General features: G+C 34.0%; 1 protein-coding gene across 1 annotated transcript in view; it reads right to left on the bottom strand.

Moving 5' to 3' along the window:
- Nucleotides 1–2,856: 2,856 nt before the first annotated feature.
- The window catches only part of NUP155 (nucleoporin 155), a 67,272-nt gene continuing 47,525 nt past the window's right edge, over nucleotides 2,857–22,603 (bottom strand). The window contains 13 exon segments of the mRNA XM_037799364.1: nucleotides 2,857–3,056; nucleotides 3,667–3,773; nucleotides 4,840–4,976; nucleotides 6,142–6,252; nucleotides 6,713–6,833; nucleotides 7,530–7,643; nucleotides 8,560–8,689; nucleotides 17,593–17,747; nucleotides 18,526–18,630; nucleotides 18,840–18,993; nucleotides 19,644–19,779; nucleotides 20,339–20,477; nucleotides 21,180–21,371. Coding sequence (XP_037655292.1) covers nucleotides 2,918–3,056; nucleotides 3,667–3,773; nucleotides 4,840–4,976; nucleotides 6,142–6,252; nucleotides 6,713–6,833; nucleotides 7,530–7,643; nucleotides 8,560–8,689; nucleotides 17,593–17,747; nucleotides 18,526–18,630; nucleotides 18,840–18,993; nucleotides 19,644–19,779; nucleotides 20,339–20,477; nucleotides 21,180–21,371 — 1,740 coding nt within the window. The 3' untranslated portion in view covers nucleotides 2,857–2,917.

Raw genomic sequence — 22,603 nt, forward strand, 5'->3', positions numbered from 1 at the left:
AGAACTGAATTCCAGATCATAAGTTATCAGAGGATAGAACATGGGCAGAGATTGAGTAATCAATGATACAGGAGTACAGAATGTGCAATAAGACTTATTGAAAAAGTTCCTAGATTGTAAGCTCTTACAGCAGTCACATCTGTTTCTGAGTTTTAATTGTTATTTAAGAGATGTTAATGTCACAAAATTTATATTCTCTGTAGCACACTATCTAATTTAACATGTGTGGTAAGTATATTTAAACAACATAGTTACATGAAATCTAGAATAGGGAATGAGATCCTGTAATTCTGTACAGGTTAATGCAATAGCCCAATACATCCCACAGTACTTTGGACAAAAAATAAAGTATTTGTCAAGTCCCCTTGAGGGACTGGGGAAAAATATGGAAGTATTAAACTTCCCCACTTGGAGAATTCCTGATATTCTTGCAAGCATTAGGGACTACCAATTTAATAACTCAAGGCCTCAATCTTAGGGCTTGCCCTTATGAAACGTATTCCTGCAAAGGAGATGCTAAGCCTACTTATAACTATGCCTAAAGGTCACCCCCAGAGAACCTCTTTTGTTTTTCAGATGTGGCCTCTCTCTCTCTCAGCCAACCTGCAAATAAACTCAATACCCTCCTCCCTGCGAGGGACATGACTCCCAGGGGTATAAGTCTCCCTGGTAACATGGGACATGATTCCCAGGGATGAGCCTGGCCCTGCATCATGGGATTGAGTGCCTTCTTGACCAAAAAGGGGAAGAGAAATAAACAAAATAATGTTTCAGTGGCTAAGAGATTTCAAACAGAGTTGAGAGGTCATTCTGGAGGTTATTCTTATGCATGATATAAATACACCTTTTTAGTTTCTAGTGTATTAGAATAGCTAGAAGGAAATACCTGAATCTGTTGAACTGTAATCCAGTAGACTTGATTCTTGATGAGGACTGTATAACTATATAGCTTTTATGGTCGGACCATGTGATTGTGAAAACTTTGTGACTGACACTCCCTTTATCCATTGTATGGGCAGATGAGTAATAAAAAAAAGACAAAAAGATCTATAAATATTAGGCAGGGATTAGGGCTATGGGATGTTTTCGGTGTTCTTTTTTATTTTTTTATTTCGGAGTAATGAAAATGTTCTAAAATTGCAGCGAATAATGCACAACTATATGATACTATAAGCCACTGACTGTATTCTTTGGATGGATTATATGATGTGTGAATGTATCTCAATGAAATTGCATTAAAAATATTAGGCATGCATTAGTGAATATAGATAGAAAGTAATTACTTTTGGTAGCATGAAAAGGGAAAGGGAAGAATTCCATGTTTTTTCTTTTTTGTTAGCTCTTGTCATTTCCAGACTTTTCTCCTCCTTCATTGTTGCCATGCCTTTGTAACACTTACTTTAGTCTCTCCAATTTTGTTAAAGACTAATTAAAACTACATTATTTAATTTTGCTTTATATATTTTGTTCTGGTTAAAACTCATCTGTTGTGGTTATTGGTGGAGGGTGGAACAGGAATCAGATAAGAGAGCTCAATTCATAAACCATATAAGGCAGTGTCCTCTAATACAGTGGAGTTCTCAAACTTGATATGCATCAGTATCCCCTAGATAGCTGATTAAAACATAGATTGCTGGAGGCTCACAGAAACTCTGTAAAGAAGGGAAGATATGATTACCTTCATTGTTTAGATGAGTAAGCTGAGGTTTAGAATATTTAGTGATTTTACACAAGATCTAGGTGGTCAAATATATGTGATCAAATGACAGGGGTTTATACATTCTAGGTTTTTGCTTTTCTTAGTATCTCACTAGCTAGTTCATAAATACTTTATCATTAACCAGAGATAGTCTCAATTTCAAATGCAAAGAAAAATCAACTTGTAAATACACAAAAATTCCAAGAACTAACAAGGAGAGCAGATTTGGGGCTATATAAAAAGAAGTGAAATTTTATGTTGGGACAAAAATGTAGAAGAATTAATGAAGATTAAAAGATGCCAAATGTACAAAGCTTTTCTCCCTTCCCTATTCTTGCTCACAAAGAACATTTTCTGAGTTTAATTTTACACTGCATGTTATCAGTATCTTTCTTTATAATAAAAAATGAGTTTTTAGAAGTGAAAAAACAAAAACAAAAACACAGATTGCTGGGCCTGACCCCCCAAACTTTTGATTCAGTAGGTTTGACATGGGGCCCAAGAAGTTATGCATCTAACAAATTCTCAGGTGATGCTGATGCTGCTACTTGATGTGTGCATCTTGAGAATCACTGCTTCTAATGAAAGCAGTAGTCACGAGGCCACAGAATAGCTGACAGTAAGGGAAAATAGTACCTCCCTGTGTAGGTTTGCAGGACCCAGAATGTTACTTATAAGTTTATTACCTGTTCAAAACAACCAGGTATGTATATAACTTAAAGGCTTGTAACTTTAACTGGCAGAAATTTTTTCCCAAAAATGAACCTTTTTTTTTTTTAAAAAAAAGAGACAGTGTTTATTGGCCTAGTCAGGAACTGCTGTTCAGCTAATCTAACCTATATGTTTTCATACCAATATCTTTGGACTAACCTGAAAATGAATTACATAAATTTAAAAATGATTTATGTATTTAAAAATTTTAATTTCTACCTGCAGTAAAATATTAAAAATGAGAGCTTTAAAATATTTTTTATCCTTGTGGTTACTTAGAGCATCATCTTATTTCAGTGGTTTTTTAACCTGATTATTAAAAACAAAATAGCAGTAAGATAAAATAATTCATTTGGCAAATGTACTGTTTGAAGATACTAACTACTTATTAAAAACACATTTCTGTTAAAATAGTTCTTAAATTCTTAGATTCAGAGCACCTGATATGTGGACCCAGCTGAGCTTTTATTTTACAGATCAAAATGCATAGATGAAAATACATTAAAACTAATGAAGCCGTTCTAATTTAGCTTGAAGACACTTAAAATTCCCCGTGATGGCTTGTACTGCTACTGAAGAGCTCATTGACTGGAGCTCAACCAGATAACCACAAACAGCATCCAAGCAGAGATTTGTAAATCTTCTTCTGTAAAGGAAAAGACACCTAATTAACTATTTATATATCCAGAAACATTTCCTATAGGCTTCTTCCCAACTCCTGTTAACCTTACTAACAGTCCCACAGAAAAGCAAAGGGATCCCATGATTAAATAAATGGCAAATAAAGGAAAACAGAGAAGGAAATTTAGCGAGTAGGTGTATTACCATATAACCACCATTTTCCATTTGAAGATTATTACAATGAGGAGACAGTGAGGGATGTTTCCTATTAATATTAAATTATTAAAATTATTTTGGCTTTTTCAAAAGAATATCCTTTAAAATGGCCAATAGTGTCAGAAAGGCTTAATTAGAACTGACTTGGTTCAATGTCACTAACCCAAAGCAAGAATTTAGAACTAATTAATAAATTATATTCTCACTTGTAGAAAGGATTCAGGACAAGCAATGCAAATGGAAAAAAAGCCCAACCTTTCATATATGCTGATAGATATCATTCAGATAGTTATTGCTAACGTACACAAGAGATTAAATATCATATACCTCTTTAAAATTTCTGTATCTTTCCCTATTTTCTCCAAATTTGTTACTTAGAAGCATTTAAGAGCTTTTGATATAAATCTATGTATAGTTACCTCTCACAATTTAAAACTTGGCTAGGATTCTCAACATATCTTGTCAATAGAACATGTATACAATCTAGAAGGTGCAGTGGCTTCTTCATTCTGTTCCAGAATGGATCCTATAAAGAAAATACACAACATAAATTGTAAGGCAAACTGTGTCAATTGATTTTTCAGTCATTTATGTTAATTTGAAAGCAGTTATCAGAGTCCAAGGTGAAATTCATTGCTATTAAAAAGCATTAAGTATCATTTGGTTACTAAATTATGTATCTGGTTATGGTAAATATTTGACTAAGTGAAAATTGCATTGGATATTATTTAGGAAGAATGTTTCATGTATTAATCAACTTTGTACAGCGGGTAAATTACCTGCTTTAAGAACCTGGATGTAACACCAGAGGAGAGAAAAATCCATCTCTCTCTATGGGCTGTGACACAACTTTTACTTTGATCTTATGCAGAATTAGTCTGATATAGTAAAGAGACTAAACTCATAGTCAAAGAATCACCAGTTACTAGCCATGTGACTTGAGCAAGTTATTTAACATTCTCTGCCATTTTTCTAATATGAGATGGGAATACTACAACTTGCTCATTTCCATTATAGGTTTATGTGAGGCTTAAATGAGATAAAGACATAAAAGTGCCTTGGAAAGCATTATATGAATGTTTTGATTATGCTACTATAAAAGATACAATCTAGTTCAACAAGATTTTATTTGGATCTTTTATCCCAAGGACAAAAATTACAAAATATATTCTACTAAGTTTCATATGGTGAGAACTATCTTTAAGCACTGATAATTTAGATGAGGTTAAAGTGAATAGATACACTGTTATTTTGTTCTTTTAAAATAAATGGTGATTCTTAATGTAATGTGATTAGCCCTTGTTTTGGGTTAGCCTATTCCACCAAGAGTAAAGCATATATAATTACATTTATTAATATTTTAAAATGATACCATTTCATTTTTATCATGCTAATATAGCAAATCTCTTACTTTTAAATTGATGTATGATCATTTCTGAAAAAATATTCAGCCAATAAGGCAGATCTCTGCTACAACTGTATTAGAATAAGTGATGAGATACTTATAAGCATGCAATCAAAATACTCTGCTCCTAGACCTAGATGAAATTAATTTTAACTAAATAATTTTATTTTACTTAATATTTCCTTACCCGTGATTTGAACAACTGATCATATACTTCCAGTAGTCTAGGTAATGGCACTCCAATTTCATTCATTGTCTGTATTACAAAGCCCACATCCCAGTTCAAAGTACAGACTTGTTGCTCTAAGAACTGTACAATAAAATCTGGGGAAGGAAAAAGATTGGAAATTAGGATTTTTACTCTTGATACTAAAAGGTAGACCTTAGTCATATCTGAGTAGTTTCCAGGGAGAAATCTTTTGATGACCAATTTTCTTTTCTTTCTCTTTCTTTTTTTATTTTTTTAAGAAAAGAAAGACATCAGAATAGGAAAATCTATAGGGAAAGAAAGTAGATTAGTGCTTGCTTAGGGCTGGAGGGTGGGGAATATAGGGAGTGACTGCTAATGGGAATGGGGTTTCTTTTTCAGGTGATAAAAATGCTCTAAAATTAGATTTTGATGATGCTTGCAAAACTGTGGATTTGTTAAAACCACTGAGTTGTACACTTTAAGTGGGTGAATTGTATGGTATATGAATTATATCTTGATAAAGCTACTGAGGAAAAAAGTATGACAACAGGTATTTTAGACAATGTGGAAAATACAGGGAAGTACAATAAGAAAACAGAATACTCACAATCCCACTCTTGGAGAAAACCCCTTGATGTTTTAATATTATAATATACTGTATCCTCAATTTCATAGCTTTTCAGAAATTTAATGTTATATTCTGAACAATTTCATGGTTTTCAATATTTTTCAATAACATAGTAGTGCTTACTATTCCACTATATGAATGTATTTATGTTGCTTCTATTTATTTTACAACTGAAGAAAATGTAGGTTGGCAAATGGCTCATATTTAAAAAATTACAGAGTCATCTAATAATTACAATCAGTATTTTTGGTTAAGAAAGGGATTCAAATAATTACATTTCTTAACACAATTATTTGTTATTTTAAAGAAAATTATACCTTCAATATAACAGAGAACAGCTAAACCATAGATTATCCATATACAGAAAAGCCATAATTTTTTTCTCTTCACAAATTTGTGTAAGGTTACAGGGTCTGTTAGTAAGCACTGCCCCAAGAGAGACACATAAACTTACAAGGCTACTCAGTATGTTTCATACCCAACATTCATCAGAAGTAATGCTATTCTTTGGTGATAGCAATTTCTGGAAAGGTATAATTAAACTTCTGAGCTAACTAGCAAAAATAAACTCTTAATTTCACTATAAAAAGTCATTATTTTTCCTTTGTCAATGAAGAAAACCATCAGAACAGAGAAAAGAAAACATGATAGCACCTAAGGTTACTACTTACCTAAAGGAAAGAAGCGAGGTGTGCCAGCATAAATTTTGCCAAGAAGCACAATCTTGAGACTAAGAGCATGCATTCTATCTGCAGAGCTCATCGTCACACTATCATTCAATTCTGAAAGAGACAAATCATTAGAATGCCAAATTATTTTTAATGTGAAAAGTTTAAACTGACAATTTTCATTCTGTTTCAAGGTTCAAAATACCCTACTGCTGATATTTGCATTAATAAAATTAACAGATTATAAGTTTCTGTTAGAGTATAATATACTCTCTCACTTTACCATCACAGCAGTTATAAGCTTCTGAGGGAAGTGTCCCAATATCCCTTATTAAGCAGAACAAACCACACACAAAAATGGCACATCCTTTTCACCGAGAGTCCTTCCAAAGTCCTTCACTGGGTTCATTCTCCACAAGGTGACCCTCCACCATATCCTAGTTTCTTCCACTTACCTTCTACTTAGGTATACACAATTTTCATGGAACTTAGATATATGAACCACTAACAGTTTGCATACCTCCACCAAGTCTTTAAAGAACTTATGCTAATATACCTATAATCAAATACATACCTTTCTCTATGATATCTTGCCAAAGTGTCTGCACCAATATAGGGTCTGAATAACCAGCACAATGAATTATTGCAAGTTTACACTCTGCAAGTTTAAATGGATCAGCAAATTCCCCATAAAGCTGTGGAAGAAAATCCCAAAATTAAACATCCAACTAGAGGTCAGCATTCAGAGATTAATATTGAAGCATGCCTTGAAAGTTAAAAATATGAAAAGTTTTTATCTAAAGTTTCTAAAATATGATATAAAGTTGGGATGGTATGTAGCTGTCATAACTCTCAATTAAAAAGGTGAATACACTCAAATAGGTTTCAGCATGTGTGCCTTTTGTGTGTGTGTGTGGGGGGGAACAGAATTGCTGCAATGACATTTCTTTTATAATTAGTGTTGTTTAAATGGGTGTTTAAAGAATCACAGAAATACTGACAAATCTCAGGGTGCTTTGGAGTACTTGGAGTTGGTACAAGAATAATTGAAGAGGAAGGAACTGCTCAGAAAAGGTAAAGCAAGAGACAGTGACTTTTTTTCAAGATAAAAAGCAAGGCCCATAAATTAGCTGTCATGGGTTTTCATATCACCTCCACGTGAGGCTGATAGCTTCCTGATAGCTGCTGGCCTAGACAGAGCAGCTCAGTCCTTTCTGGGAATCCAGTGTAGCAGTGGTAATTTGTCAGTCCAGTGACATGCTACCAAGGATGGTTATCTTATTTTGTAGACATAGATTAATCTTTTTGATGAAACAAAAAGCAAAATGTAAAAGAGAGAAGGTATTTCTACACTTTAGGTGACCACTACAGGAATTGTGCTCTTTTATTACCTTAGTTATGTCCATTAGCTCAGAATCCAGCTGAGAAATTGCATCCTGTACAGAAGAATGATGGGAATACTGCCTTTGTAGTGTCTCTTGTATCTGAAGTTGGATCCTAGCAACCTAATTTGGACAGAAAAAACTGAAGTCTTAATTTCTTTAAGATTGATGAACAGGTATTAGTAAGACTCCTAGTATTTGACTTGAAGCTTGTTAAAATAAAAATAATGTATAAAATAATGTTCTGTATCATAATTAACTAGTAACCTTTCATCACAACATAATAGATTCTTAGGAATTACATTGTGGCAGATTGTCCTTTCTGTCCACCAATATTCATTGTCTCCATAATTGTAACCAGACAAATGGCTAGACTGTATTTCTCAGTTAACCTGGCAGGAAGGAATGGCTACATGACTAAGTTTACTCCAAAGGAATGTCAGTGGTAGTAAAGGATACCGTTTCTGGGCTGGGGTTTTTAAGAAAGTAAATGCACTTCTTATAAGGTCTATTTTCCCTTCTTCCCTCTAAAAGATAAAGATAAGGTCCTCGTAAATGACAGAGCCAGAAAGTAGAAAAACTTGACTCTAAATCAACAATGTGGAGGAAAGCCACTTGCCAATCAGGAAATCCATTCTGGATTTATGTGAATGAGCAAGTTTTGCATTTTGGGCTATACCTTTTGGGGTCTCTTAGTTAAGGCAGTTTAGCCTATTCTAATTTATATCTACTTACTAGCTTCCAGAATAAAGGATGAGCATGATGTAGTCAGCTTGGGGTTGAACAGTTGGAAAAAACCTTTAGAAATGCCATGGAAATACTTTTAAACTACAGCAATGTCTCTATGACCCAAGGATTTGAGTACTTAAAAGTTAAAAAAAAAAAAAGAAAAAAACAAACAAAACTACACATGAAAATAAAGATGGGAATCAATAATAATGACTGCCATAGACCCATTATTTATCAAGGGAGTAAGGGAACATGGAAAACTATGTGGATACATTTAATATGGCATAGTACTAGTGTCTTTAGCACTTACTTCCATTTTTTCTTCTAATTCATGAAGGAATTCACCATCTGCAGCTATTGATGAAATAGCAGTGGAACTTTTGGCACTAAGAATGGCTCGAGCAATATACTCTAAGCGCTGCTGAAGTGAAATTTCTGTGCTAATGGGGGAAAAAACCTTATTTTTAGTTATTTTCAAATATGTCAATTAGGATGCACTATTTTACACCATATGAATATAAAATGACACTTAAAACTTGAAACAATTCAAATTTAGTATGCTTCTTATTAGTATTCACTATTTTAAACTTAAACTACTACTTTATATCTAGCACTGTACCTTTAAGATGTACGGAAGGACACAGTTTAAGATATGGCCGTGATCTCAAATATGACACTTATATAGGGGTTTAAAAATGGTTCACTGTTTAGAACTTAGGAATCTATTTTCAGGTTGACAGTAGTCAGGAAAGCATTCCTATAAGAAGGTAGGTATATAACACAATACATTTATTCATACTTTTTCAATCTCCTATTAACAGAGTAGCACAAATTATTAGAGGATTTCTAATAAAAGAGAGCCATAATTTAAGGCAACATATAAAGAAATGCTTATGTTCAGGTTAAAAAAATAAAGTAACTTCGATTATAAAACTTTAGTTGCAGTCAACCACTCAGTATATTAGAATGTGCATTCTTCTAAAATTAAATTAAGAAAAACATTCTTTATTACTCATCACATTCCTCACTTCTCTACCTTAGTTCAGCTAATACTAAATTTCATCTTCCACATAGTAACTAATCACTTTAAAAGCAAAAATCAGATTATATCATATGCTTTCTCAGAATTCTCCAATAGCCTCAACCTACTTCTTTAACCTCATCTCTCTCCACTTGCTCTCTTGTTCACTATCTCCAGCACCACTGACTTTCTTTTTGTACGCAATACATGATAAACTTGTACCTGATATGTGCCCTTGCATAGTCTGTTCTTTGTGTTCAGACCACTTTTCCTACAGTGCTTTACCTAGTGGCCTACTTGTCATTCAAGTCTTAAACCTAATAAACATATTTCTGAGGCCTTCTCCAATCAATCCTAACTAAAGAAACCCACTCCAAGGCAATTTCTACTATATTAACCTATTTTGAACTTATTCATAGATCCTGTACTCATTTATTTGTGTAGGTGTTTAGTTTTGGTCTTAACCTACCAGAATGTGAGCTTCTTTGGAGCAGGGATGCTGTCTATCCTGTTCACTGCTGCTCTGAACATAATAGATGCTCAAAAACTATTTGCTGGCTGATTGACTGACAGGTGTGAGAAAGCCCCAAGTAAGCATCCACCTCCATGATGCAGTCCTTTCTAATCCCCTCATTCGAGCAGACATGATCTTATAGAGTAGCTTGGCCTTAGAAACAAACTCATTTACTTGTTGGCAACCTCTCAGATTAACTAGTATGAAATTTACTTTTTGATCCACCAATTAATTTCAACCTGCATCAGAAAAAAAAAAAAACTGGCTTTCTTCTACTTTCAGAGAAACCTTACTTAAACTGCCCTTCTCTGTAGCTATGGTTCCTCTGTTTTTCTCCTCCCCACTACCCAAATCCCCCCTCCCCCCCAAAAAAAAACAAAAATCAAAAAACAAAAGAAAAAAGAATTAACTCTTTCTTTCTACTGTTTGACCTTTGAAAGTACAGGTATATATTACAGTTAATTAGCAGTACTCAGCTAATAAGGTTAAACATAAAGTACTCTGTATATTTAGGAGCCCTGTTTCTAAAAGGGCTTTTCCTCTTTTTCCTTCTGAAATATAAAAATCCCTACTTGAACCAAAAGTTTAAAAATTCACTAACATGTGCAAGTTATTTAAGATATAACATTCTATTGCTGACAATATATTTGGTGCAAACCTATATATGCAATATGCAATGCAAGAGCTGGAAAAAAATTTATTGCAGAAAAAAAGTAAGCTGAGAGCTGACATTGGATAGACAGGGTATCAAGCCTGAGAAGTAAATAGAATGAGAAAATTAGGTTGTATGTGTGTGTGAAGTGGATACAGATAATGGAGGCTCTTAAAAGAGAATTTCTAAATATTTTACAGTAAGAATATAATAATTTCTTATAACAAGAATAAAAGGTATACAAATATTAAAGGAATGGGTTTATATTTGAACTGATGGGCAATTAGGAGCCACTTTAAAATTTTTCAGCAATAACAGCATGATAAAATGGTTTACAATGATTTGTATGATAATGGTATATATGACAAAATAGGGGTAAAATGACAAGAGTAATCCAGAAATGGGATATTGAATGCTTGGATTAGAGCAGTCCATATGTACACCTAACAGAGTACAGTACATAATAGATGCTCAAACAGTGGATAAAAAAATGAATTAATCTTAAGATATATATAGTAACATGAAATATTTAATAATGCTGTCAGTTATTAATTATACAAACTATGAATTAACCAAAGTTTTTATTAGAAACCTACCTTTTAGGCCTTTAACAGCTTAATTTCCTCTTGTTAACCAAAGACAGAAATTAATGTCACTTACATACAGAACATCTGCATGTGAAGGGAACTGGCTTTAGAGTTCTTTTCAAGTAATTATTATAACCAAGTGGGAGGGAGGAGCAGCCAAGAAGACCTTAAAAGCAATCAACACACTCACACAAGCATGCACACATATCACATACACACACACACACCCCTATTAGTCATATCTGATTTCTTTAACCAACCATTCTGATCAACTTTGTTAAATAACAGCTCTGCCTCAGTTACCTTCTCTTCCTATGACCAATCCCCAGTTTTTAGGAATAGCACCTGTATTGTTTTGGCAAAGAAAATTCCTTATGAAAACAGAGGAACAAATTATGATCTGTCCAAGAATTTTAACTTGTATTTTGATATAATAATCTAATATACTCTAAAACTTCTCAGTAATTTAAGCCAGTGAGGGAGTAGATGTAATTAGTTTGGAATTAGTACAACATTTTAAATTATATATACTTTGAGAAGTAAATCTTGTCCTGCTAATTAAGAATTGTGATTAACTCCTGTTACTAGGAAAGAATTTAAGACACACTTCAAAGAAAAGAATTTAGAAGATCATTTGAATAGGAAGAGCCTAGTGAGTATTCTTTTAGTACCTCCAAACATTATTTAAAAACAAACACAAAGACATGGGGGTGCACGGCCTGGAAGAGGGAACCACTCGCAAGTCTCAGGGGCCATACGCCAATACCAAGGACATGTGGGTAAGTGGCAGAGAGAAACTGTGGCAAGACTGAAATGAAGGATTAGACTACTGCAGCAGCTTTAAATCTCCAGGAACACCAGGGAGATTTGATTGTTAGAGCTGCCCCCCCCCTCCCCGAAAGCCCAGACATGCGCCCCATATACAGGGCGGGCAACACCAACTACACACGCAAGCTTGGTACATCAATTGGACCCTTCAAGTCTCACACCCCCACTCACCACAAAGACAAAGTGGGGGAGAACTGGCTTGAGGGGAATAGGAGGCTCATGGACGCCACCTGCTGGTTAGTTAGAGTGTACGCCACGAAGCTGTAGATCTGACAAATTAGAGGTAAGGGTTTTAATAGGTTTACAAATTCTAAAAGAACCCTATCAAGTTAAGCAAATGCCAAGAGGCCAAAAACAACAGAAAATTTTAAAGCATATGAATAAACCAGATGATATGGATAATGCAAGCTCAAGCACCCAAATCAAAAGATCAGAGGAGACACAATACTTGGAGCAATTAATCAAAGAACTGAAGATGAACAACGAGACCATGGCACAGGATATAAAGGACATGAAGAAGACCCTAGAAGAGCATAAAGAAGAAATTGCAAGAGTAAATAAACAAATAGACAATCTTATGGAAATTAAAGAAACTGTTGACCAAATTAAAAAGATTCTGGATACTCATAGTACAACACTAGAGGAAGCTGAACAACAAATCAGTGACCTGGAAGACAACAGAATGGAAAATGAAAGAACAAAAGAAAGAATGAGGAAAAAAATAAAAAAAATCGAAATGGATGTCAGGTATATGATAGATACATAAAATGTCCAAATATAAGACCCACTGGTGTTCCAGACGGGGAAGAGAAGGGTAAAGGTCTAGAAAGGGTATTCAAAGAAATTGTTGGGGAAAACTTCCCAAATCTTCTAAACACCATAAATACACAAATCATAAATGCCCAGAGAATTCCAAATAGAATAAATCCAAATAAACCCACTCTGAGACATATTCTGATCAGATTGTCAAACACTGAAGAGAAGGAGCAAGTTCTGAAAGCAGCAAGAGAAAAGCAATTCACCACAAAGGAAACAGCATAAGACTAAGCAGTGACTACTCAGCAGCCACCACGGAGGCGAGAAGGCAGTAGCATGCCATATTTAAAATTCTGAGAGAGAAAAATTACCAACCAAGAATTCTTTATCCAGCAAAGCTCCCCTTCAAATTTGAGGGAGAGCTTAAATTTTTCACAGACAAACAAATGCTGAGAGATTTTGCTAACAAGAGACCTGTCCTACTTGAGATACTAAAGGGAGCCCTACCAACAGAGAAACAAAGAAAGGAGAGAGAGACTTGGAGAAAGGTTGAGTACTAAAGAGATTCAGTATGGGTATGTTAAAGGACATTAATAGAGAGAGGGAAAAAATACATCTGACAAACATAAACCAAAGGATAAGATGGCTGATTCAAGAAATGCCTTCATGGTTATAATGTTGAATGTAAAGGGATTAAACTCCCCAGTTAAAAGATACAGATTCACAGAATGGATGAAAAAAAAAAAAATGAACCATCAATATGTTGCATACAAGAGACTCATCTTAGACACAGGGACACAAAGAAATTGAAACTGAAAGGATGGAAAAAAAGATTTCATGCAAGCTACAGCCAAAAGAAAGCAGAAGTAGCAATATTAATCTCAGATAAAATAGACTTTAAATGAAAAGATGTTAAGACAGACAAAGAAGGCCACTACATTCTAATAAAAGGGGCAATTCAACAAGAAGAAATAACAATCATAAATGTTTATGCACCCCATCAAGGTGCCACAAAATACATGAGAGAAACACTGGCAAAACTAAAGGAAGCAATTGATGTTCCAACAATAATTGTGGAAGACTTCAACACATCACTGTCTCCTATAGATAAATCAACCAGATAGAAGACCAATAAGGAATTGAAAACCTAAACAATCTGATAAATGAATTGGATTTAACAGACATATATAGAACATGACATCCCAAATCACCAGGATACACATCCTTCTCTAGTGTTTACAGAATGTTCTCCAGAACAGATCATATGCTGGGACATAAAACAAGCCTCAGTAAATTTAAAAAAATTGATATTATTTAAAGCACATTCTCTGATGACAGTGGAATACAATTAGAAGTCAATAACCATCAGAGACTTAGAAAATTCACAAATACCTGGAGGTTAAACAACATGCTCCTAAACAATCAGTGGGTTAAAGAAGAAATAGCAAGAGAAATTGCTAAATATATAGAGACAAATGAAAATGAGAACAAAACATACCAAAACCTATGGGATGCAGCAAAAGCGGTACTGAGGGAGAAATTTATAGCACTAAATGCATATATTAAAAAGGAAGAAAGAGCCAAAATCAAAGAATTAGTGGATCAACTGAAGAAGCTAGAAGATGAACAGCAAACCAATCCTAAACCAAGTAGAAGAAAAGAAATAACAAGTATTAAAGCAGAAATAAATGACACAGAGAACAAAAAAACAATAGAGAGGATAAATAACACCAAAAGTTGGTTCTTTGAGAAGATCAACAAGATTGACAAGCCCCTAGCTAGACTGACAAAATCAAAAAGAGAGAAGACCCATATAAACAAAATAATGAATGAGAAAGGTGACATTACTGCAGATCTCAAAGAAATTAAAAAAATTATAAGAGGATACTATGAACAACTGTATGCCAACAAACTGGATATGTAGAGGAAATGGACAATTTCCTGGAAACATATGAACAATCTAGACTGATCAGAGAAGAAACAGAAGACCTCAACCAACCAATCACAAGCAAAGAAACATCAAAAATCTTCCCACAAATAAATGCCCAGGGCCAGATGGCTTCACAGGGGAATTCCACCAAACTTTCCAAAAAGAACTGACACCAATCTTACTTAAACTCTTTCAGAACATCGAAGAAAATGGAACACTACCTAACTCATTTTACAAAGCTAACATCAATCTAATACCAAAACCAGGCAAAGATGCTACAAAAAAAGAAAACTACAGGCCTATCTCCCTAATGAATATAGATGCAAAAATTCTCAACAAAATACTTGCAAATCAAATCCAAAGACACATTAAAAAAATCATACACCATGACCAAGTGGTGTTCAATCCAGGCATGCAAGGATGGTTCAACATAAGAAAATCAATCAATGTATTACAACACATTAACAAATCAAAAGGGAAAAATCAAATGATCATCTCAATAGATGCTGAAAAAGCATTTGACAAAATCCAACATCCCTTTTTGATAAAAACACTTCAAAAGGTAGGAATTGAAGGAAACTTCCTCAATATGATAAAGAGCATATATGAAAAACCCACAGCCAGCATAGTACTCAATGGTGAGAGACTGAAAGCCTTGACCCTAAGATCAGGAACAAGAAAAGGATGCCCGCTATCACCACTGTTATTCAACACTGTGCTGGAAGTGCTAGCCAGGGCAATCTGGCAAGACAAAGAAATAAAAGGCATCCAAATTGGAAAGGCAGAAGTAAAACTGTCACTTTGCAGATAATATGATCTTATATTTGGAAAATCCTGAAAAACTGACGATATAGCTACTGGAGCTAATAAACAAATTTAGCAAAGTAGCAGGATACAAGATTAATGCACATAAGTCAGAAATGTTTCTATATGCTAGAAATGAACAAACTGAAGAGACACTCAAGAAAAAGATATCATTTTCAATAGCAACTAAAAAAATCAAGTACCTAGGAATAAACTTAACCAAAGATGTAAAAAGACCTATACAAAGAAAACTACATAACTCTACTAAAAGAAATAGAAAGGGACCTAAAAAGATGGAAAAATATTCCGTGTTCATGGATAGGAAGGCTAAATGTCATTAAGATGTCAATTCTACCCAAACTCATCTACAGATCCAATGCAATCCCAACCAAAATTCCAACAACCTAATTTGCAGACTTGGAAAAGCTAGCAATGAAATTTATTTGGAAAGGGAAGATGCTTCGAATTGCTAAAGACACTCTACAAAAGAAAAACAAAGTGGGAGGACTTACACTCCCTGACTTTGAAGCTTATTATAAAGCCACAGTTGTCAAAACAGCATGGTACTGGCACAAAGACAGACATACAGATCAATGGAATCGAATTGAAAATTCGGAGATAGTCCCCCAGATATGGCTGACTAATCTTTGATAAGGTCCCCAAAGCCACTGAACTGGGACATAACAGTCTTTTCAACAAATGGAGCTGGGAGAGTTGGATATCCATATCCAAAAGAATGAAAGAGGACCCCTACCTCACATCCTACACAAAAATTAACTCCAAGTGGATCAAAGATCTCAATGTAAAAGTACCATAAAACTCCTAGAAGATAATGTAGGGAAACATCTTCAAGACCTTGTATTAGGTGGCCACTTTCTAGACTTTACACCCAAAGCAGAAGCAACAAAATAAAAAAATAGATAAATGGGAACTCCTCAAACTTAGAAGTTTGTATACCTCAAAGGAATTTGTTAAAAAGGTAGAGGCAGCCAACTCAATGGGAAAAAATTTTTGGAAACCATGTATCTGACAAAAGACTGGTATCTTGCATATATAAAGAAATCCTACAACTCAGCGACAACAGTACAGACAGCCCAAGTATAAAATGGGCAAAAGATATGAAAAGATGGTTCTCTGAAGAAGAAATACAAATGGCCAAGAAACACATGAAAAAATGTTCAGCTTCACTAGCTATTAGAGAGATGCAAATTAAGACCACAATGAGATACCATCTCACACCAATTAGAATGGCTGCCATTAAACAAACAGGAAACTACAAATGCTGGAGAGGATGTGGAGAAGCTGGAACTCTTATTCACTGTTGGTGGGACTGTATAATGGTTCAGCCACTCTGAAAGTCAGTCTGGCAGTTCCTTAGAAAACTACATATAGAGTTATGCTTTGATCCAGCAATTCCACTTCTCCATATATACCCAGAAGACACGAACAGATATCTGCACGCCAGTGTTCACAGCAGCATTATTCACAATTGCCAAGAGATGGAAACAACCCAAATGCCCTTCAACAAATGAGTGGATAAATAAAATGTGGTATATACACATGATGGAATACTGTGCGGCAGAAAGAAGGAACGATGTCGTGAAACATAGGACAACATGGATGAACCTTGAAGACAATGCTGAGCAAAATAAGCCAGGCACAAAAAGAAAAATATAATATGCTACCACTAATGTGAACTTTTAAAAATGTAAAACAAATGGTTTATAATGTAGAATGTAGGGGAACTAATGACAGAGAGCAATTAAGGAAGGGGGAATGATAATCCAATAAGAACAGAAAAGCTATCGGGGGTAAATTTAACGTTCTGGGAATGCCCAGGAAAGACTATGGTCTGTTAATTTCTGATGGGTATAGCAGGAACAAGTTCACAGAAATGCTGCTATATTAGGTTACTTTCTTGGGGTAGAGTAGGAACATGTTGGAAGTAAAGTAGTTATCTTAGGTTAGTTGTCCTTTTCTTACTCCCTTGTTATGGTTTGTTTGAAATGTTTTTTTATTGTATTTTAAAAAAAAATTTTTTTTTGATATAGTTGATTTAAAAAAAAAGAGTTAATTAAAAAAAACAATGGGAAAAAAAGAAAACTGTATTTCTAAGTAAATTGAAGTAAATGCCTAACAAATTCCATATAGGTATAACCTGAGGGAAATTTTATTTAATCTCCGAAATCTGGATATAAGTATCTCAGTTACCAATCATTCTTCACAATAACAATATCATGATTTTTCATACCTATGCATATCAGCCAATTTGGACAGGACACGAGCTGCATTACTAAAACTTCTGTTCTTCTCATAATATCTCCAGAGTAAATCCATATAACGGACTTTGTTTTGATCAACTTTGGCCATTCGGACTAGATGTGGCTCCAGAAATGGGGAAGTGATCTGGAAATTGTACACTTATTCAGAAACATTTTCTGACCACCTACTTGCTCTTTATGCAGTAAATACATTTTTTTAAATGCAATTTTATTGAGACATATTCATATGCCATATAATCCATCCAAAGTATACAATCAGTGGCTCAGAGTATCATCACATAGTTGTGTACTCATTGCCACAATCAATTTTAGAACCAGTAAATACATTTTTAAGACAAATACAGGTGCACCTTGCTTTTTGAAATAACAGGTCAATTATAATCTAAAATTAGTAGAAAAAAGAGAGGGAAAATTTTTCTCATTCTCTCATTACAAATGACTTTCTTCTATGGCAGTTCATTAGGGTGATAAAAATGATTTACTATAAACCGATAACAAATATTTTAATAAACACTGAGAACATGCTTATTGATTCCTAGACTGTAAGCTCAAAAAGGTTCCATGAAATTATCAAGTGCCATGTATTTCTTTTACAGACTGAGGAACACTGAGACTCAGGGTACTGAAAAGACATGTTTGAGGTCACAAAGTAAATTAGTGGCAGAGCTAAGATAAAGTTGAAGTCTCCTACTTCATAATCCAGTGATTTTTCACCCCACCATATAAGCTATCCCAATCAGCTTCTAAATAATAAGAAAATTAGAGGAATAGACTACTTTGTCCACCAGGAAAAGATACTGAATTACTTAGCTTTACACGAACATCTACTGAGTTTCCTAGACTATACATGTGCTTAACTCATTGAGTTATACTACTTATAAAATATTTAAAAGGATTTTTACCTGTAGCAGTTTATCTGCAAGGTCAGCTTGAATTAGCCAATTATAAAGGGCAATATTAAAGAGCTCATCTTTGGATCGCTGAGCCAATTTAAGCATTTGTTCAAACTAAAATAAAGAAAACAGTACAAATTGGCATGGTTAAAAGCTCTATTGCTGGGCATCACAACCCCATAGCCCTACAAACCACTGATAAGAAATCAAGAATCCTTAAATGATGACTTCTAAGAGATATTATCTTTCCCAAGATAATTATACCACCAGTACCCCAAAGAACACAATGTGCTTTAGAATGAAAAATATGTTATGTTCCTTACATGATGCCCTGCTTCTTCATTACTCAACATATTGGGATCAGATGACAACACTGGAGGACCAGGCTTTTTGGGTACACTAGGAGACTGAGGCGCAGCCTTACTTTGATTTACCAGTTCTTGGAGAGTGTCTGTTATGCATTTGTAGCTATTTATTCTGAAAATGAATGGAAAAGGAGGAATTATGTTATTTAATTACATAGCAATTAGTTTACCTTATTTAATTTAAATACATACAAGAATTTGCAGACTATTTGGAGAAAACATGTATACACTTGGTATTAAAAATAATGCAAATCATCTAACTTTTCAGACCAAGAGGGTTTGAGAAAAGTTTTGTTAAACATAATAAGTAAAGCCATAAAAATGAGTTAACAACAACAAAAAAGTGTCTTCAGTTACTTATTTCTTTTCTGAACATACATTTTTTTTCTCTTTAACAGTCTCTACTACTTTATTAGTAGAACCAGAAATGGGAGGAAAAAAACCAGTTAATTTTGTTTTCAAGAAGTGATTCCATTTAAAAATAATGTTCAAAAAGTTTCAGAGAAATCATAGAGACAGGTTCAAAAGCATTTTTAAGTCTTTAAGAATTTCTCACCCCATCTTTTTTCATCCTTAGGCTTACAATTAGAATCCTGATGGCCTCTGATAATACAAGAAGTCATTTTTAAGTAAAGGCATAATTCAATTTTATAAGGATTGCATGTGCAATATTTCCCTAACACTACTAATCAAAACTTTACACAAAGAAAAGAAAAGTCTGTATCCATAAAACTGACAATCTTCTAAGGTAATGTAACTTGCCTTTCTTGGAAAGCCTGAAATCCTACTATGTCCTCTTCTGGCTCTCCATGTTTATAGAAATGAAGTCCAAGACCCTGAGGATCTTTTTTCTCTGCAGCAGTGAGAGACAGCTCTACCACACCCTCATAAAAACGCACTAATAGGAAGGAAACAGGATAAAGACTTAAAGTTTATTAATAAGCTGGATACTCTCTTCCCTAACTGGTAAATACAAATACTGATCAAAATTATTGTGTCTCTTAAATGGTGCCTTCTAAGAGATATTAGAATGACTCTACATTGGTCACCATGGTGAAATTATCATATGAAATATTTCCATTGAGCCCACCAAAGAATAAAGTCCTAGTATGCATAGAAGGCAGCTTTTAAATATTTTCTTCACTGGGAATAATTAGAAATAAATGTAACCCAGAGAGCAATTTGATATCTATAGTAGCTTAATTAGATTAAAACTCCAGTCTTAAAAAATGAAGTATTTCAAGATGTAAAAAAGCATTATAGCTTTTGCAGAGGCCACTATAATAGCCATCAAATACTGAAACACAAAGAATGAAGTTCCTATGTCATATCACTTGGGCCACTGAAGTTGAAGGAAAACTCACCTCTCAGAAGATGCTCTCCATCATTTACTTCTTCTATTCATACACTGTCATTTGTTTCTTGAGTTAGGAAGATACGAAAACATTGTTTCTTACCTTGTCTGTACTGGACACAAACATTGGAAAGATCTACTTGATTGCTGATTTTTTGATACTCTTTTAATGATTCCCTTAACATTCTTTCTTTTTCAGTCTTATTTTGAACTTGTCGGGAACGCTGGAGCAACTCATTTGCCTAGCAGAGACAACAAGAATTTAAAAAGATATAAAATCAAGTAGATAGATAATTCTCACAGCATAATTTTTAGTCTATGTCTAATTTACATCTGATTTATTACCATTAAGAATAAAAACAACTCTACAAATTTACTTCTTCTTAATTTTAGGCAGAAAAGCTTTTGACCAAAAATATCCTAGCTATTCTTAATTCCTTTCACAAATATTTTAACCAACATAGCTTTTCTCTGGTAAATCTCTTGCCTAGTCAATACATTACTGGTCAGCAGACAGTCCATGCAACACTGATTTATTTATTTTTTTCACCTGTAGGAAAGGATCAATAAAAATTGCTCCATTAACTCTAATTCATTACAGACTTATTTAAAGTTTTAGTAATTTTCCTTAATTTCTAAGGAGAGTGGCATATTTAATCCTTGCCTTTTTAAAATACAGCCTAGAAATACTATCAAAGAGTCATATGCCTAATTTACAATTACAAAATCTTGGGTATATAAGGATTTCAAGAAAGTATGAATTCAAACCCCTTTTTTATAAAGGTGAGGAATCTGAGGTCAGGAGACATTAACAGACTACTGAAGGTCAGATATTTAGTAAAAGAAATAGGTTCTTGATTCTCATTTTAGAGTTCTTTTTATCATATCATGATACCTCCTGTAAGAATCATAGACATAGGTTAAAAAAAAAAAAATCATCGCACCTTTGAACAAACTGCATCATCAGTGCTATACAGAAGTGGACAGATATCCTGTAAGTGTAAGCTTATGCCATCAACAGCAGCATTATCTCTGATGTAGCAGTTGATAAGAGAAGAAATTAATGCCCCAGTCAATTCTTTGTCTCTGATTACCAGATCTTTAAAGGTGGTGATCTTCAATTGCTCTTGAAATTCCTGGAAGTATAAGAGAAAATCTTTTCTTTCTATCAAAAATACAGCAATACCATATTTCCACAAAGAATGAAATTTCTTTAATAATTAATCTATAAATCAATAGACTATAATACAAAAGCAAAAATATACCAAACTATACAAAGTAACAAATTTTTGCAAACTCACGTAGAATCATATAAACTTGAAAAAGAACCCATAGAAGGTCTAGTCCAAATCTACCATTTTATAAATGAGGAAAGTAAAGCCCAGGTAGACCAAGGTCTTCTAATTTCTTTTGTTATAAGCAGGGACTAAAAATCAATTATTTAAGGCTTTCTAACATTGGACTTTGTTTTGCATTGTGAAGAAACCTGCTTATTAAAATGGAGTTCCAAAGTACTGAGGCAATTTATACAAGAGTGAAATATTCTGTTTAGTGATCTGACTGCTATTTTATTTTTCTAAGTTTCAGTAAATATCCAATTAGTGTTCAAATTCTGGGGCTGATATTTAGTTTGCATTCCTTGAACACACAATCATTAAGAGATACAGCAAAGGAAGCTTGGAAGGTGGATCACAAAAGATGTTTGGGTTAAAAATGTATTGCTCTATAAAACTGAAAATCATTTTCCTACATAGCCTGGGAAACAGTTTTTATAATTAAACATATTAGCTTCAGTCTTTTATAAAGAAACCACCACCACCACCACCAACAACAAAAAACCCAAAATGAAACACTGGACACTACTAGAAAGAACTTGGGATCAATTCCTAATTCTGAAAAATGCTACTTAAAAGTAAAGAATTAAGCATTACAGGGTAATCAAATGGCCCTAAATGATAAGGGGAAACTTTTTTTCACAGAATTGCAGCTAATAAATATGGAAAGAATAAATAGAACCATTTCCTAATCCCAAAGGAAACAACTGGTTCAGGCAATCATTGGCAGTAGATGAAAGCTTGATAAAAGTGATGGAGAATTTGATAATGGAAGGACTGAACTTCCACTTGAACCCAGCGATCAATCTTAATATCACTACATGTGGAACAAATAAACATTGTGTGCCTCCTGATATGATATAGTCTGAAACAAATGCCACTACCTATAAAGTATTTTATTCTTCCTTAAGGAAATGATCTGAACCTAATCAAGCCTTTAAAACATGACTTCCATTTTACAGGGAATACGGAAGATAAAGGAACAAATTCAATGATGTTACAAGTAAGGTAAAACACAACTTCAGGATGTGGAA

Source organism: Choloepus didactylus, chromosome 11 (genome assembly GCF_015220235.1).
Source record: "Choloepus didactylus isolate mChoDid1 chromosome 11, mChoDid1.pri, whole genome shotgun sequence".
NCBI classification, from domain to species: Eukaryota; Metazoa; Chordata; class Mammalia; order Pilosa; family Megalonychidae; genus Choloepus; species Choloepus didactylus.